Genomic DNA, 18,912 nt, shown 5'->3' on the forward strand with positions numbered 1-18,912 from the left:
TGTCAATGTGATCACTGCACCAATAGATGAATTCATTGGGGAGTGTAGTTTGTAAAATGAGTTCACATATAGGGGCTTTCTGTTGTTCTGGCACCTCAGGGGCTCTGAGAATAAACCAGCAAGAACAAAAAAAACTCTTTTAAAAATGAACTTTTAATTAATACAAGTAAGAGTGTCTATTCAAAAATTAGTAAAAAAAAACCTACTTTGCCCTATTTAGCGAGATGCAGTATTTTTGTACAATAGAGAAGATATTCAATATGCAAATTGCCTCTTCTGAGAAAAAGAACTCTATAGCGCCACCTGTTGGAAGTAGCGATCCTACAAGTCACAATCAACCCTTTAACGAGTCGTGCAATATGACTTAGGATAAAAGCCAAATCAGTATCTCAATTCGCAGACACGGTGTTTCGGGCTGTTGGTCCTCGTCAGTGCGAAGCATGAGAACTGATTTGGCTAGGTGAGAGGCTCTGGACTGGGGTCTAAGGGGTAACGTTTCTCCTTATGGAGAGTGACATACCAGCTGGCTTGTGTCAGTATCCTCATGTGACCCTAATAGATCCCTTTTAAGATGTCCTACCTGAATCCTGAGGTTGGCACCCTAAAATTCTATATAGCACCCCCGCTCTACGTCGGCAGTCCCGCAGAGTCCCTGCATGCCCCTAGCATAGAGCTTTCGTTTTGGAAAAGATCCCAAACACCTATTATGGCACACTCCTATCTTGGGTCCAATGATGAGTCCCGATAAAGGGAGGGGGCGAAACGTGTAGGGACGAGGGACACTGGACTTTGGGAAGAACTACTTCCCTGACAACTATCAGCTAAGTGATCCATTGGGATCTTTTCCAAAATGATTTTCTTATCTATATATGATTAATGACGTGGCTCACATGCACCTTGTCTAATACTGTATAGTATGCCAATTACAATCTTTATTGTTCATAGAAAAGAAAGTGGATTGGCACATACCGTCCCGTGCAACAAAATCCTTTATTGTGGCATCATCATACCAGCAGCAGGCAGATAAAACAGTGGAGCAAATACAGACGACCATCATTTCACGCTTACATTGCGCTTCAACAAGAAGGACCTGTTGAAGCGCAATGTAGCGTGAAACGATCGTAGTCTGTATTTGCCCCACTGTTTTATCTGCCTGCTGCTGGTATGATGATGCCACAATAAAGGATTTTGTTGCACGGGACGGTATGTGCCAATCCGCTTTCTTTTCTATGGACATACAGATTCTTTTTCTTTGGACGTGACACCCGTAATCCCTGGTGTGTGTGCAGCTTCAACAACCCGAGGTCATACAGCTGTGCCTTTGTCCTGCTTCTCTTCTAGGGTATGTGAATATAATCTTTATTGTGCAAAAATACTGCATCTCCCTAAATAGGGCATAGAAGGTGTTTTTTGACAAATTTTTGAATAGACACTCTTAATTGCATTAATTAAAAGTTAATTTTTAAAAGGGTTTTTTGTTCTTACTGGTTTATTCTCTAAGCATCTACCCACTTAATACTGGTTAATTTTTTTTCTCACCACAGGGGTTCTGCCAATGTGATTTGGCACCCTCAAACCATTCCAGCAAAATCTGAACTCCAATATGGCGCCTCTTCCCTTGTGAGCTTTGTACTGTGCCTCAAAAGTAGTATTCCCTCACATATGGGGTATTGGCATACTCAGGAGAAATTGCACAACAAATTGTATGGTGCAATTTCTCCTGTTACCCTTATGAAAATGCAAAATTTGGGGCCAAAATAACATTTTTGTGGGGAAAATGTGTGTTTTTTTTTTTTTTTTATGGCTCTACGTTATAAACTTCTGTGAAACACCTGGTGTTCAAGGAATGTTCTAGATACTTTCCTTGAAAGGTCTAGTTTCCAAAATGGGGTCACTTGTGGGGTGTTTCCACTTTTTAGGCACATCAGGGGCTCTCCAAACACGACATGACATTCACTAATGATTGCAGCAAATTTGACATTAGAAAAGTCAAATGGCGCTCCTTCCTTCTGAGCTCTGCTGTGCGCCCAAACAATAGTTTCCTCCCTCATAAGGGGTATTGGTGTGCTCAGGAAAAATTGCACAACAAATTGTATGTTGCAATTTCTCCTTCTACCCTTTTGAAAATGCAAAATTTGGGGCTAAAAACATATTTGTGGGGAAAATGTGATTTTTTTTTATTTTTCACTGTTCAACGTTATAAACTTCTATGAAGCACCTGAGGGTTCGATGTGCTCAAAACACATCTAGATTGGTTACCTAAGGGTCTAGTTTCCAAAATGATGTCACTTGTGGGGGATTTCCACTGTTTAGGCACATCAGGGGCTCTCCAAATGCGACACGGCATCCGCCAATTGTTCCAGCAAATTTTACATTCAAAAAGTCAAACATCGCTCCTTCCCTTGTGAGCTCTGCCGTGCGCCCAAACAGTGGTTTACCCCCACATATGGGGTATCGGCATGCTCAGGGGAAATTGCATAACAAATTTTGGGGTCCTTTTTTCCTGTTACCCTTGTCAAAATAAAAAAAAAATTGGATCTGAAGTAAATTGTGAGTCCGGCCTGTCCTCCATCATCAGGGTCTGACCTCACACATGTTCATCAAATTTCCTATAGACACCTTCAAAATCTTGTAGAAATCCTTCCAGGAAAAAGTTGAATAAGCTGCAAAGGGACCAACTCCATATTAATATCTATGACTGTAGAATGGGAGGTCATAAAAGCTCCTGTAGGTGTATTGGGGGACACATACTTTTGCCCATAAAGTCCAACTTGATCTGAGCATTTCAGTGGTTAATTTGCATGGGCATGTCAAAAATTGCACTTTTCAGAACCATCATACAGTAGAGGTGAGCGGAGAAGGCATGATTGCACCTCGCCATTCCTGGCTGTTAAGGAGAACCAGTCCCGAGCACCGAAGCAGCATGCAGGACACTCAATAAACGATGAAACCACAAATTATTATTTTATTATGGAAACCAATACAAGTAGGAGAAGGTCGGCCGGCGCCTGATGTCCACATCTCTAAAAGTCAAATTGCATTGATTTCTCTACACCAATAGAAACAACTGTAACCGTAATTATTGGCACAAATGCACGACGACGAGCATGTGATGGAGTGAGGGAATACAAGGGGTTAACACATTAGACATTTCTGGCATACTGTGTCTGGTAAGTGAGGGTCTCGCTTACGGGACCCTGACATATTTTGAGAATTGGGGGTCCGATGAGTCCGGTACCAGCCACAGTACAACCACAACTTACCAGGTGGCTCTCCCAGAGTTCGGACTCCATTACAACCGATCTGATATTTTTGGCTAATCCTGTGGCTACATATAAATGTCTATGATAGTAAAACCCCTATCACGACATTTTATTTTTTTATTTTTGGTCACGATCTACATTTCACATGACGTCCCCCATTGAGAATGAAATATACGAATCTCTTATAAAAAAAAAAAAAAGAAAACCTCAACGTCACTAGAAAGCCGACGTGCCGATGAATGACTGCAAATACAAAACACTGTCCACTGTGATATCGAAATCCCTGTAACACCATAGAAGAGGCTTAACACTGCACAAAGAAAGACACAGGGAAGTGCAAACACCCTGAATGGGCATTACCCCCGAAATATAAAAGAACCCCACCCATAAATACAGTGGTGGGACCTCCAGGTCTACGGACAATTGGCACAAGCATGAATAGAGGTGGCGTACTCCATCCAAAATTGAAATGGGGTTCCCTTTTGGTGCTACCGGAACCATGACCATCTGAGGCAGGAGGTCTTGGTGATTCCCCCCACCCCCAACCATTTCTATACAAAAATCCATCAATAAACTCTCCAAAATCCCAACACTGTAGGGCCTGGGAAATGTAGGTTTGCATGGTGCCTATTCAAATGAATGGATGCCCTTGTAATGTAACAGAGGGGGTCCCAAAAGGTCCCTTTGGCCCATATTAGAAGAACAATACTATTATAGACCTCTATGATTGGGGCCATGATGGAGTTTTTGCATTGGAGTTCATGAGCTTCCAGTTTTGGATACACGACGTGGGTCCAAGCAGGAGCCAGAGCTTAGATGTAGTCATCTTGGGCTGAGCCTTCTCCGAGTAGTGGCTACAAGAGTTGCCTCTGTAAGGAATGCCCCCATGACAGCCCACACGCAGACGTTTTTCCAAGGGTTCCTATTCCTTATCAATAAAGGGCCAGTCAGGCACAATACATAAGGGCAGATATACACACTGGAAGACCCTCCTGGAAAGTTTAGGAGGCACCTGGAAAAACGGAGAGACCTCTCCCGATTCCTTGAAGGTGACGCATTGTGTGTAACGCTGGGATGTTTTGCCATGAGACAGAGCGCTGGTGTCCCAGAGGACAGGGGCGGTTAAGGGGTCCCCTTAATGGATGTGGTCTGAAAAGGGTCATAGTCAACAGAGGTCACTGCTGTGCACGTCATATTAATGTACAGCATCAGCCCTGGTACCAGTGTGCAATGCATAATAATGTACAATACCAGCCCTGCCACCAGAGGGCACTGCTGAGCACGTCATATTAATGTACAGCATCAGCCCTGCCACCAGAGGGCACTGCTGTGCACGTCATATTAATGTACAGCATCAGCCCTGCCACCAGAGGGCACTGCTGTGCAATGCATAATAATGTACAATACCAGCCCTGCCACCAGAGGGCACTGCTGAGCACGTCATATTAATGTACAGCATCAGCCCTGCCACCAGAGGGCACTGCTGTGCACTTCATATTAATGTACAGCATCAGCCCTGCCACCAGAGGGCACTGCTGTGCAATGCATAATAATGTACAATACCAGCCCTGCCACCAGAGGGCACCAAAGTGCACTGCATATTAATGTACAGTATCAGCCTTGGTACCAGGGTCCAATGCATAGTAATGTACAATACCAGCCCTGCCACCAGAGGGCACTGCTGTGCACGTCATATTAATGTACACTATTAGCCCTGCTACCAGAAGGCACTGCTGTACATTGTTGAATAGTATCAGCCCTGGCACTAGAGGGCTCACCAGTGCATTGTAAATGATGTGCAGTATCAACCCTGCCAACAGAGGGCACCACTATGCATTGTGCATTGTTGTATAGTATCAGCTCTGCCACCAGAGAGCTCTCTAGTGCCAGGGCGTACATTGATGTAAAGTATCAGCCCTGCCACCAGAGGGCACCACTATGCATTGTGCATTGTTGTATAGTATCAGCTCTGCCACCAGAGAGCTCTCTAGTGCCAGGGCATACATTGATGTAAAGTATCAGCCCTGCCACCAGAGGGCACCACTATACATTGCACATTAATGTCCAATATCAGCCCTGCCACCAGATGGCTCAACTTTATTTTGCACAGTGTTTCTTTTTATCCAGTTTTTCAATTCAATATATGAAAATCTTAATACATTCTCCAACATTCTTGTGAATATAGATGTTGGAATGTACTAGATATTTTTAGATACTTAAGTGTGAATAAAGATTTATCTGTTGCTGGCATACAATGGGGGCAGCCACTCTGTGGGTCCTGTAATCCTAACCATATTACCTTTACAATAAAAATCCCACAGTATAAATCACACTCTATTGTGACATGATTAATCTCTGGCTGTCTGCAGTCACCACTAGGGGGCGCTCACAACATATAGATTTGAATAGGTAGTAATGAACTAGATGTAGAAATCTCTACACTTGGAGCTCCCTCTAGTGGTGTCCGCAGTAAAAGAAGGAACGTAAGTTTAATAATGGGCCCTATAGCAGTAAGACTGTCTGCCTCCATGCCCTCCTCCGAGACCCTCCTAAGCAATTTGAACTCCGATGGCACTATAGTTTCATCATTAAAAGAGAAACCATAAAAAATGGTGTTGCAATAACATTGCATATAAAATAAAGAAAAATAAAAAATGTTATACAAAAGGTTTTACGATCGGTTAATAAAATATCCCTTAGCAATCCCCTTGTGCTCTCATTTTAAACACTTCTGTATTCTCCACCTGTCTCTATTCTCTAATTCCTCTCAAAACACAGGAAATGATCTCTCAGCCAATCACTGGTTGGGGCGGGTCATAGTTGGGGCTAGTGATTGGCTGAGAGGTGACTTCCTGTGTGATCGGAGAGAGCAGGAAGTGGAGTCTGTTCTGAGCAGTGATTTCCGACATGGAGATAGATCGGTGGTGACCCTGTAGATTTGGCAGTGGGCTATCAATGATTATTGCTTCTCTTGTTTTTTTTTTTTTTTTAACCCATTCTGAACCTTTTGTGAACAACCCCTTTAAGCATGCCATAAAATCGCTGCCTTCATTGTACATGGGCAACAGGCACTCCTTAAGGGAGCGGTGGCACTATGTGTCACACTGTTTCCTACTATCTTGCTGCCACATGAGCTTATGATGCCCCCTGCTGGCGACACGACCGGTCACATCACCGTGACTCTCTCCGGAGAAACGTGTGCGACGGTGCTGCTCGCATTCTCCTTGAAGTGACTCTTCTCCCAGCCTCTTTTAATCCGCCGTAGCTTTTTGCTGACGCACGGGCAGAGCAGCACGATCTTTCCGAGGATTACTATCGTGGGGAGGATCAGCGCTAAGACAAAGTTTGGAGGGGTGTAGAACCGGTAATATTCTTCTTCAAAGGCCCTTTTCCAGCCGTATATCAGGACGTGGAAGGTGCTGATCAGCAGGGCGACGTATCCAAGGGTGGACTAGGAGGAAACAAAAACAGTAAGACAGTCAGGAAGGATCGTACAGGTACAAGACGACGCAACTCACCCCACGGCTTGTGGTGGCCACTGGTAGAAATGGATGATGTCATCATGATGCTGATGATGTCATGATGCTGATGTCATCATGATGCTGATGTCATCATGATGCTGATGATGTCACAATTTTCTGAACAGACAGAAAGTAGGCTGTTCTGGTGACGCAGTCAGCTCCTATGGGATGGGGGTGAACTTTAAAGGGTTTTAGGTACTTTGCAAAATTCCTTCCGTTTCCTATAGTCCTGAAAATCGGCCATTCAGACATATGCGCTGACGCCTTAATGATGCACAAAGAGTCACATTGTGCTCTGCCGGACATCATTTTCGGTGGGCACCACATCCCAGTCGACCCATGCTTCCAGCTGGTATTCCCACTCTGTATTGGGAAGAAGAATTTGACCGCGGTATCCGACTACACACATTTGTTTGTTTTTCTGTTACCATGGAGACACATAATTTGAAGAGCTGAAATGGATACATACCGGCAGGAAAAATTTACCAAGAACTTTTTGCAAAGTTGGAACAATAAAACTATTTATATTGTGAAACTGTTGTGTATGAACCGTACAATAAAATCACTTTTTAAAAAATCGTGGTTTTTTTTGGTACCACCCTATTGTCAGAGCCATAATTTTTTTTTTATATTTTTATCAACAGGGCTGTGCTGGAATTTGTTTTCTGTGGGACGGGCTTCAGATCTTTTTTTAGATTTATTTATTTTTTTACTTTCTTATTGTAGTTTCTGTTTGTTTTTGTTTTTTTTTTTGGGGGGGGAGGTTGACACGTTCCTGTCCAAGATCAGAGTTATCTCCCAACCAGGGTGTCATGCACTCTCCCACCTGCCCATAAGTGCACGTCAAGGTGAGTAAAGGGGTTAAGATGCTGCGAGTACTAGCTTTCCGCAGTTATCCAGGCGGCTCGGATTTCGGGTTTATCGCTCTTTATCACTAGTGCCATCTTCCTGCTCCACATTCTCTGTGGGTCTTATCTAGACAAAGGCTTTATATCGGTGCTCTCCGGTTTCTCTGGCGCGCTGCAGGCGTCAGGAGACATGAATGATGTATTGTACAGAAGTCCAGATCGTGTGTCCTGGGAGAAGTCTGCATTACGGATGTGCTGGAAGCACTGAGAACACATCACAGGAGCCGTTAGTTTTTGGCTTAGCCCCTGCATACGACATATTAGTACATCCCGCGGGATGGTGGGTGCCAGCTGTGTTATGCAGCCTGCACTCCCACCAGTCACTGCTGTTTTACACCTTAAAGACGACCCATTACCAGGTCAAAAGTGGTCAATTCTTGCTCTTATTTTATTCCCGCTGCTCCCCTGAGTATTCTGCTTTTTTTTTTCTTTTCTATTATGGCCAATATGATAATTTTTATTGTCTTTACAAAGGGGTGTGGCTCACAGGATCCTCAGGGGCGTGTCTTTAGGCTGCTCTGCATTATGGGAGCCACGCCCCCTGGTACAGACCATAGTACTTATGCTTTATTTGCTAAACTGGGAATTCAGGATCCGTGCAATAAAGTAGGAACCTGAGAAGTGAAATGCAAACCTTACAGTAAATAAAAGCCGTGCCAAGGGAAAGTGACGTGTTGATCTAAGGATTTAGAAAGCCAGAGGCTGAGAAATACACTGATTTATTCAGAAAACTGATAGGAAATGTGGACTAAAGGGATTTCCCAGTACTTTAGTATCCTTTAAAGAGGTTAGAACCAATTTTTTTTTCTGCTTAAATGCAAGCAATTGGGACTAAAAAACATTTTGCAACTGGGTGGGGGGTTTTCTTTCTATAGCCTTTGTATTACACTATTGCTGGCTTTTTTTTGCAATTATTTTTAGCCCCAGGTGCATGCATTTAAGCAAAAAAAAAAAAAAAACTGTCCCCAAAGGTGCAGAACGATACATCATCAATATAAGATTGTCAGAGTCTGACTCTCAGCAGCCCGCTGATCAGCTGATTGACAGGACAGTGGTGCAACAGAAGTGGAACAGCGCCATACAGCCTGTAGTGGACATAAATGGTACTGCAAGCTTTTGTGACTGGGGAGAGCTGCGGGGCCATTTATGGCCACTACAAGATGTATGGTGCTGTCATATTCAAGTGAGCACCCGGAAAATTGGCTCTCCACCGATCTGATATTGATGACCCATCCTAGGAAAAGGTAAAAAAAAAAAAAAAAAAAACTGCAATTCCTCCATTGTTTTCTGGGTTTCCTTTTTTTACATTGTTCATTGTGCAGTAAAAATTACCAGGTATTACGATTTTTCAGGTCAATATGATTAATGTGATATCATTTTTTTAAAATTAATTTAGTGACTAAAGTATTCTGAACTTAATAAAATAAAATTAGTTTGTGTCGCTATTTCCCGAGACCCATAACTATTTTCTTTTTTACTGTCTATGGAGCGTCTTTAGAGCTTGTTTTTTTCCTTATCGAGCTGTAGTTTTTGTTGACACCATTTGGGGGTACATACAGTGTTTCAATCACTTTTTATTTAATTTTTGGTGGTGCCCAAAATAAGTCATTTCCGGAACTTTGATTTTTTTTTTCTTTATGGCGTTTCTCTTATGCATTAAATAACTTTATATTTTGATAGATCAGATACCAAATATGCTTTTTAATTACATTTTTTATACTTCTATTATAAGTCGTGCAGTGGGAAATGGTTAATAAGCATCACTGATATTAAAGGGACATTACCACTGAGATAGTTTAGGCTAAATATTAAAATATTAATGCGTGGCTTATTGGCTGGATATGCCATGATTATCTGATGTCGTGTAGGGAAGGGGGCACTTGTTATTTCCCATCTTGGTGCAGGTCCCGGTGATTAGACCGTAGGGAATCAGAAGTCTCATTTTTGTAAGGACTGGATGCACACGATGGCCCGTACTGGGTATGTTCGCTCACAACAAATTTTACAGGTAGAAAATCTGCAGCGTAAATTGACCTACAAGCCTGATTTTATACTTGCACAATGTCACTTTACGCTGCAGATTTTAACTGTGGATTTCACCTTTTGCAAATCCGTAAAAAATCTAGAGAAGCCATATTGGATATCTCATCCCCGCGGCTGCATATCTCGTGGCTTTTAGACAGCAGCAACACCTATACAGGGATTGCCTAACAAACAGGAAATCCCCGCATGTATTGCTGCTGTCCAACCGTGTCAAGACATGCAGCTGCGAGGACTTGAACATATTATCTGAGCATGCCGAAGGCACTCGGATAGCACCCGAGCATGCTCAGATAACACCTCATCCAGGAATGTTGGCTGATCACTACTCATGACCTATAGGGTCCATTTCCTCCACATTTATTTTAGTACCTGAATGAAGCTGAATTCCCGCCAGTTTAAGGCACTATTGACAGATGGGATAGACGTGACAGCCAGCAAGGAGAGGAGTCCGAGGCTCATTATACCAAAGGAGATGTACATTTCCACTCTCCACACTTCTTCTTCATTCCAGGAGTTCCCCACATTACCGTGCACCTAGGAACGGGGTGAGAAACACACGATTACGAAAGATAAATCATTTAAAGGGATGTATTATATTATGGTAAAAATGGACACACAGATAAAAAAAAAAACATTGATCCAAACCACTGATGACACCAGTACAATTTTCTTTTACGTAGGTGTAAAACATTGATATGTGAATAAAGTCTAAGGCGGCGTTCACATGAGCGGCCTTAGGATCGGCACGGTCTTGTGGATGAATCGACTGTTTCGATTTTGCATCGGTCAATGCACGGACTGGCCGTGAGAAATATATATGAAGCTGGCATTCTCAGCCGGTCCGTACTCGGACCGTGTTGCACTGACGTCTACATCGGCCCTTACATATGTGACAAATGACCCATTTCTTCTCTGCGTGATATCAGTTTTGCTTTGATTTTTTATATTCCGTTTTTCAAAACAAAAACCGGTAGTGTTTCAGTTTTTATTTATCCATCGACTCTTAACAATTAATCACTGAAAAGCGGATGAAACACAGAAAGAAAACAGAAGGGCGAAGTTTGTCTTCTGTACGTCTCATCCGTTTTTTTACAGACACTCGTAAACTTTAATGACCAGATCTGATCCGCCAGATGGATGAGAATAGGGCCCGCTCGCTGGAGACACGGATCCGTTTTTACAACTGATATGTCTGAGGATCAATAAAACTCTATGGATCCGTGCACTGTCTGAGAAAATAAATGGACGTGTCCCACGGATGTGAGGATTACTTATGGTAAGATTCCATTCACACGTAAATGTCAAGTTTAATCCGAGGTCAAAATCGGCAGTAAAAATTTATATATTTTGGATTTCAAATCCGCAGATCCATTCAATTTCCACTGCATTTTTCGTCCTCAACGTGAAAATTAGATTTCGTAAAATCTCACCCCCAATGCTGGTAGCTGTAACATGCAGCGGATTTATATATCTCTATATGTCGTTTGTGCACATTCTCTTACTTTATCAGCATGTGGTTATCAACGGGTTAACAGCTTCTTCCAGCATGGCTGTCATGGATGGACGCCATTACACTAATGTGAACAGAGCTGAACTCCACAAGGACAAAAATAAAGATTGTAAAAGCAAAGGGCACTTGGACACCATGGTGGAAAGAAGTCCGAGAGGCTGGACCCAAAAAATTGTATCGTAGGGATATACTCAAGTCAGAATTCCATTTTAGGGTTGCGTGTTGCTTGGATCTACGGTATATTCCCTTTTGTACTTGATATTGGAATAAGTCCCAGCAGGAGAAGGAAGGAAAACCTAAGGGACGACGTTCCTTCTACCTCCTGCTGGGATCCATTCCAATCTCCGTAACACCAATATGTGGCCTTGGCATGAGCGCAGATGCCCGGCATCGCCACCTCACCTGCTGATAAGCCGCGTTGAGAAACGAGTAACGCTCCGACCTCCTCATGGGTAAACACATGCTGTATACAACATGGACGACTGCGAAGAAGAAGCTGAGCAGACCCAGCTGTTTCCTACACTGGAGCCAGTTTTCCAGCCAGGTGGGAAACCGTCTATACTTTGTGCCATAATACAGCTGGTGAGCGGCGGCCAGGAGTCCGGCCAAGTACACCAACGACAGCAAAGTGATGGCGACGACGGGCAAAGTCTTGTTGACGATCTCGATGGGGATCTTGTAGAAATCGCTCTGCTGATTTTTGAAGTACGGATGGATAATGTCTCGAACGAAAGAATATACGAAGAAGAAAGTGGCCAGGCTGATGGCGATCACCACGGGACCCTTCCACGGCGTGAAGAGGCGCAGAGGCAGGTTCTCGATCTCTCTGGATGACGATAATGTCCCCATGTCGATTGGAATGAAATTCATCTGGCGGGCGAGTTCGATGACGTGATGCCGAGCCTGAACATTATTGCTGCAGATATAGACCTATGAGGAAAGCAACAAAAATCATTATTCACACAGTCCATTGTCCATCCCCGGTGATATGATTAGAGGGCGCCTATGGGTGGCCGGCTGAAGTCCCCTATGACTGCCATGTTGGCATAGGAGTCCAGGATTTTAGCTATATGCTGCAGTATATAGAACAAGCAATCACATGATCGCAGGTTTAAGTCTCCCAAAGGGACTAAAAAGAAAAAGTAAAACAAACTTTTAAAAATATAAAAAAAACAAACAAAAAAAACAAAAACCACAGACTTGTGCCATGCTCGGACATGATATTGAGAATGTGCAATGGTGCTCTATACTAACGGGAAAAGAAATTCCCCTAACACAGTCTTACAATACTAAACAAAAAAAGAATAATACAAATAAATAAATAAAAAACAAAGAACAAATACAGAAATAAATAAATAAATAATAAACAGAAATCACTAAGCGCTGTTGTCTCGGATCGTGGCGGTTGGAGGACTTTGCTGATCTGTATACGGATGACATCATCTGTTCGATGACACGGGTAATGATGTCATCACAACTATGAAAACATCAACGAAGCCTTCCACCAGCCACGGATCTGACCGGATCTGACCTGGCATCGGAAGAAGCAGGCATACAGCTTACCTGGCTGCTGGCATCTTTCGGTCCTAGCTGCAGTGCCCAGGCCGAGACCACATTGAATCCTTTGACCACGTAGCAGTCTGGGAAAAGCGATGATAAATACTCAGCATTGGATTCCGGGTACTGATCCGCTCTCATGTTATTGCTGACGTCCACCAAGATCTTTCCAGTGAGCAAATGCTTCAGGTCCCACAAGGAAGGATAATGTTCTCTGTGTATTGCTACAAATATTATGTTTGCTTTCAGAATGGCGTCTTCATGGTGAGTCACGTCCACCACGTGTGGGAAGAAGTCGGCAGCGCACTTGGGTTCTCGGCTTCCGATCACCACGTGATAGCCGCATCTTATAAGTCGTATGGTCAGTGATTTAGCAAAGTCTCCGCTTCCCAGGATCCCTATGATGGTTTTGTCTTCTTTTATGCAGTTTGTACCATTTGGTAAGAAGGACTCGTTCGTGTTCTTAGGACTTCCCATCATGGTGATGGATTCCATCATTCAGAAGATGACTTGTATGTGTTCACAACTGAAAAAGTAAAAAATATGTGTGAAATACAAGATCTCATAACACAAACTATTTCTATGAGTAGGTAAGGAAGCAAAATGCAAAGGCTTTCTCTATGAGTAGGTGGGGAAGCAGGACTCACAGGCTTTCTCTATGAGTTGGTGGGGAAGCAGGACTCACAGGCTTTCTCTATGAGTGGGTGGGGAAGAAGGACTCACAGGCTTTCTCTATGAGTTGGTGGGGAAGCAGGACTCACAGGCTTTCTCTATGAGTGGATGGGGAAGCAGGACTCACAGGCTTTCTCTATGAGTGGATGGGGAAGCAGGACTCACAGGCTTTCTCTATGAGGAGGTAGGGAAGAAGGACTCACAGGCTTTCTCTATGAGGAGGTGGGGAAGGACTCACAGGCTTTCTCCTTGAGTGGGTGGGGAAGCAGGACTCACAGGTGTTCTCTATGAGGAGGTGGGGAAGAAGGACTCACAGGCTTTCTCCATGAGTGGGTGGGGAAGCAGGACTCACAGGCTTTCTCTATGAGGAGGTGGGGAAGAAGGACCTACAGGCTTTCTCTATGAGGAAGTGGGGAAGAAGGACTCACGGGCTTTCTCCATGAGTGGGTGGGGAAGCAGATTCACAGGCTTTCTCTATGAGGAGGTGGGGAAGAAGGACTCACAGGCTTTCTCCATGAGTGGGTGGGGAAGCAGGACTCACAGGCTTTCTCTATGAGTAGGTAGGGAAGCAAGACTCACAGGCTTTCTCTATAAGTAGGTGGGATAGCAGGACTAACAGGTTTTCTCTATGAGTACGTGGGGAACCAGGACTCACAGGTTTTCCCTATGAGTAGGTGGGGAAGCAAAACTCAAAGGCTTTCTCTATGAGTAGGTGGGGAAGCAGGACTCACAGGCTTTCTTTATAAGTGGGTGGGGAAGCAGGACTCATAGGCTTTTTCTATGAGGAGGTGGGGAAAAAGGACTCACAGGCTTTCTCCATGAGTGGGTGGGGAAGCAGGATTCGCAGGCTTTCTCTATGAGTACGTCGGGAAGCAGGACTCTCAGGCTTTCTCTATGAGTAGGTTGGGAAGCAGGACTCACAGGCTTTCTCTAGGAGGAGGTGGGGAAGCAGGACTCACAGGCTTTCTCTAGGAGGAGGTGGGGAAGCAGGACTCACAGGCTTTTTCTATGAGGAGGTGGGGAAAAAGGACTCACAGGTTTTATGAGTGGGTGGGGAAACAGGACTCACAGGCTTTCTCTATGAGTAGGTAAGGGAAACAAAACTAACATGCTTTTTCTATGAGGAGATGGAGAAGAAGGACTCACAGACTTTCTCTATGAGTCTATGAGTGGGTGTGGACTCCAAGGATTCTTCTAGGTGTCCTTTCAGCACTGACTTAACATCTTTTAACATGAAAACACTGAATCATATTACAGTAAACCACCTGAGGCTCCGGGTCTGCCACCTTACCCTGTAGTGCTCTCAAGTATGTAGTATAGGAGATCTGACTCATCTGCTTTTATGTTTGAAAAGATTGGAATGATCTTTTTGATGAAAAAAAAAACTTCTGCAGATCATTTGGTATCACGGCGGCTGGAAATGAACAGAGTATGGACCCGCAACACCATACACTGTCTAGATGCCGTTCTCAGGTTCTGCAGTTCAGAGTACATTTACTTTAATAGGAGCTGAGCTGCAGTACCTGGGAACGGCCACTACAAAGTGTATGGCGCTGTGCTGTTTTGGTTTCACACACTGTGAACTTCCCGCTGCTGCGGCACAATGTATCAGCTGATCGGTGGCGGTGATGAGTATGGGACCTCAACCAACGGAGACGCATGACCTTTCTTAAGGATAGATCATCAATTTCCATATCCTGGACAACCTCTTTAAAGGCTTATAATACTTCATTAGTCTCCTGCTACCCATGGGTGTTAAGGCCCCATACACATTAGACTCCCTGACTCTCCCCTGACAGATGATGACCGGGAGAGAAAGATCCGGCAGGTCTGATATTGGACGACTGATCCTTTTGATCTCCAGGCTATACATTAACCAGAGGACCTGTCCGCGGCTCTTATACACAAGACAGGAGCGCTCGGCTGAGCGTCGCTGTCTATAGGAGACCCCGGAGATATGGGTGACAGTGTATAAGGTGTATGGGGGCTTTACAATAAAAGAGACAGGAGAAATTATACCATACAAACAAAGCAAGCGCCAATAAAGGGCCTGTCAATCAGCTTCTCACCACAAGGGGGCGCCAGTCCTTACAGTACCAGCCACACTGTACAGTGAGCACCGGGAGATACAGCGCGGTCACATGATGACGGGTGTGATACAAGTGACGCACGGTCTGATGACATCTTAGGGTACTTTCACACTAGCGTTTTTTGAAATCCGTCGCAATGCGTCGTTTTGCCGAAAAAACGCATCCTGCAAAAGTGTTTGCAGGATGCGTTTTTTCCCCATAGCCTAATATTAGACGACGCATTGCAACGGATTTACACACGTCGCACCCGTCGTGCGACGGATGCGTCGTGCAGTGGCGGACCGTCGGGAGCAAAAAATGTTGCTTGCAACGTTTTTTTGCTCCGTCGTAAACGTCTTTTCCGACCGCGCATGCGCGGCCGGAACTCCGCCCCCACCTCCCCGCACCTCACAATGGGGCAGCGGATGCGCTGGAAAAATGCATCCGCTGCCCCCGTTGTGTGGCGGAGACCATGCTAGCGTCGGGAACGTCGGCCCGACGCACAGCGACAGGCCGAGCCCGACGCTAGTGTGAAAGTAGCCTTACCCAAATAGTATCAACCTGGAGGTTACAGCTAATATGTACATGATAATCAGGGGTTAATGCCAAAGTCATGGAGAATAGGAAGGTCCAGGGAAACTCCACCTCTGAGGATCTCCCTGACCATAGCAGAACAATGTCCAGAGACTTTCTGGAATAGATAGATAGATAGATAGATAGATAGATAGATAGATAGATAGATAGATAGATAGATAGATAGATAGATAGATAGATAGATAGATAGATAGATAGATGATACATAGATGATAGATAATACACAGATAGATAATACACAGATAGATAGATAATAGATAGATAATACACAGATAGATAGATAGATAGATAGATAATAGATAGATGATACATAGATGATAGATAATACATAGATAATACACAGATAGATAGATAGATAGATAGATAGTAGATAGATAGATAGATAGATAGTAGATAGATAGATGATACATAGATGATAGATAATACACAGATAGATAGTAGATAGATAGATAGATAATACACAGATAGATAGATAATAGATAGATAATACACAGATAGATAGATAGATAGATAATAGATAGATGATACATAGATGATAGATAATACATAGATAATACACAGATAGATAGATAGATAGATAGATAGATAGATGATAGATAGATAGATGATACATAGATGATAGATAATACACAGATAGATAGTAGATAGATAGATAGATAATACACAGATAGATAGATAATAGATAGATAATACACAGATAGATAGATAGATAGATAATAGATAGATGATACATAGATGATAGATAATACATAGATAATACACAGATAGATAGATAGATAGATAGATAATAGATAGATAGATAGATAGATAATAGATAGATAGATGATAGATAGATAATAGATAGATAGATGATAGATAGATAGATGATAGATAGATAATAGATAGATAGATGATAGATAGATAATAGATAGATAGATAGATAGATGATAGATAGATAGATAATAGATAGATAGATGATAGATAGATAATAGATAGATAGATGATAGATAGATAATAGATAGATAGATGATAGATAGATAATAGATAGATAGATAGATAGATAGATAGATAATAGATAGATAGATAGATAGATAGATGATAGATAGATAGATAGATAGATAGATAGATAGATAGATAGATAGCAAAAATGGAGGCAGCAGCCCTTCAGTGATATTTGCAGGCCCCGACTCTGGGATGTTTCGGTTACACTTTGGGTATATGGAATAAATCTTTTCTGGGATGAGCTGCCTCCATTTTTGCTCCTTGTATTTTGGGATCCATGAGTGGATCTGCCCCGGTATTGGTGGATTGTTGCTGCTGCCGGTTGTCTTCTTTTTCCTAGCTAGAACCATAGATATACAGACACATGTAGGGTATACAGCACACACAGAGTCACATGTATATATACAGCACACACACATATACATATATATACTGCACACATCACACCACACTGGTGAGCTCGCAGTCAGTCTCACCCTCCGCAGCCGCCGTACATGCCCCTCATCATCCCCGGAGCTGTCTGATCACGCCTCCGGTAATCACCGATCACTGCGCGGTTTTCCCTCTCTCCTGCTATTCATTACATGTATAATGTCACCGCCAGTGATGATGTCACCGCCAGTGATGATGTCACCAGTGATGACGTCACTCCCCGCCGGCGCCGCACACGCTGTCAGCTCACCTGCACGGATGCGGTCAGCGCGGCCGCAGGCTCCCGGGGCGGTGCGGGGACATGGTGACCTCCTCACGGTACCGGAGCCGGTGTCCCGGACTCTCCTGCAGCGGCGGCTGTGGCGGAGACCCGGAGCATGAGAGGCGCCCGGTGATTGGCTGACATTGCTGTTGTTGCTGCTGAGAAGGAGCAAGGAGGAGGGAAGCACCGGCCGGAGGAGGAGGCACCGGGGGGAGGAGGAGGCACCGGGGCTGGAGGATGCTTCTTCCTTATTACTGTGTCTTGCACCTTACTGTCCTATATTCCAGCCCATAGTTCTAAATTTGGGAACTACAAGTCCCAGCAGTCTGTCCACAAGGATGATGGGCATTATAGACTCACACCATACCTTCGGGTTGTGTTTTGGTTTTTTTTGCTGCAATTTTCTGAAATTGTAGAAAGAAAATCATAATTGTTGCTGCATTTATAAAAAATTTGTAAAAATCAAGATAATAGCAAAGTAAAATGCTTCTTTTTTATGTCCTAATTCTCCAGATACCAGACGCCCAGGCTGAGGGGTCCCATGTTGGGGGCTCGGACATGATGTCATGCAGTGTACTGTGACGTCACCTTTCGGGGGTTTGCAATTTATTAAGTATTTATCTCCTTATATATCAGGGATATTGGAGAATTTACCCTGGAGTCTATGTACTTGGTCTAAATATTGGAGGGGTGAGTACCTGCCTCCGCGGTGGTCTGGGGCGCTGAAGGGATTAATGTTGAATAAGTAGTATGGGGGCTGTTAGGGTGCAGTACATTCTGTGTGCACTCCATGGTGGTATTATGTGAGCTGCCTGCAGTACTGCGTGATCGCCGTATGAGGCCGGCTATTGTTTGGGCCATGAATGGCAGTATTTTGTGGACGATATTGGGTAGGATTAGGTGAGCACTATGGGGTAATGTTTTTGGAAATAATATGGATGTATTGTTTAATAATTGTATGGCAGTATAATTTAGTCATTGAATGACGGTATTGTGTGAACACTACATAGTAGTACATGAAGGTGGGGATGGTTGGACTTATGCTATAGGGGAACTGTGACCTTGCAGGCCGCATGTTCCAGATGGAGACCACCAGCCAT

General features: G+C 43.8%; 1 protein-coding gene across 3 annotated transcripts; it reads right to left on the minus strand.

Annotated features, from left to right (window-relative positions):
* Positions 1-2,947: 2,947 nt before the first annotated feature.
* STEAP2 (STEAP2 metalloreductase) lies at positions 2,948-17,977 on the minus strand. Of its 3 annotated transcripts, none has more exons than XR_013216776.1 (6): positions 17,801-17,977; positions 12,809-13,328; positions 11,648-12,175; positions 10,105-10,269; positions 5,339-6,714; positions 2,948-5,180 (listed from the first exon to the last, which is right to left on the minus strand). XR_013216776.1 is itself a non-coding variant. In XM_077268279.1 (5 exons), the coding sequence occupies exons 2-5, from the start codon at positions 13,298-13,300 to the stop codon at positions 6,430-6,432; spliced, it is 1,470 nt and encodes a 489-aa protein (XP_077124394.1). In that variant the 5' UTR covers positions 13,301-13,328; positions 17,595-17,726; the 3' UTR covers positions 6,230-6,429. The 3 variants fall into 3 exon arrangements, 1 of the variants encoding a protein (XP_077124394.1); XR_013216777.1 differs by lacking the exon at positions 17,801-17,977 and adding an exon at positions 17,595-17,714; XM_077268279.1 differs by lacking the exons at positions 2,948-5,180; positions 17,801-17,977 and adding an exon at positions 17,595-17,726 and having other exon boundaries at positions 6,230-6,714.
* Between the last annotated feature and the right edge of the window lie 935 nt (positions 17,978-18,912).

Source organism: Ranitomeya variabilis, chromosome 6, assembly GCF_051348905.1.
Source record: "Ranitomeya variabilis isolate aRanVar5 chromosome 6, aRanVar5.hap1, whole genome shotgun sequence".
NCBI classification, from domain to species: Eukaryota; Metazoa; Chordata; class Amphibia; order Anura; family Dendrobatidae; genus Ranitomeya; species Ranitomeya variabilis.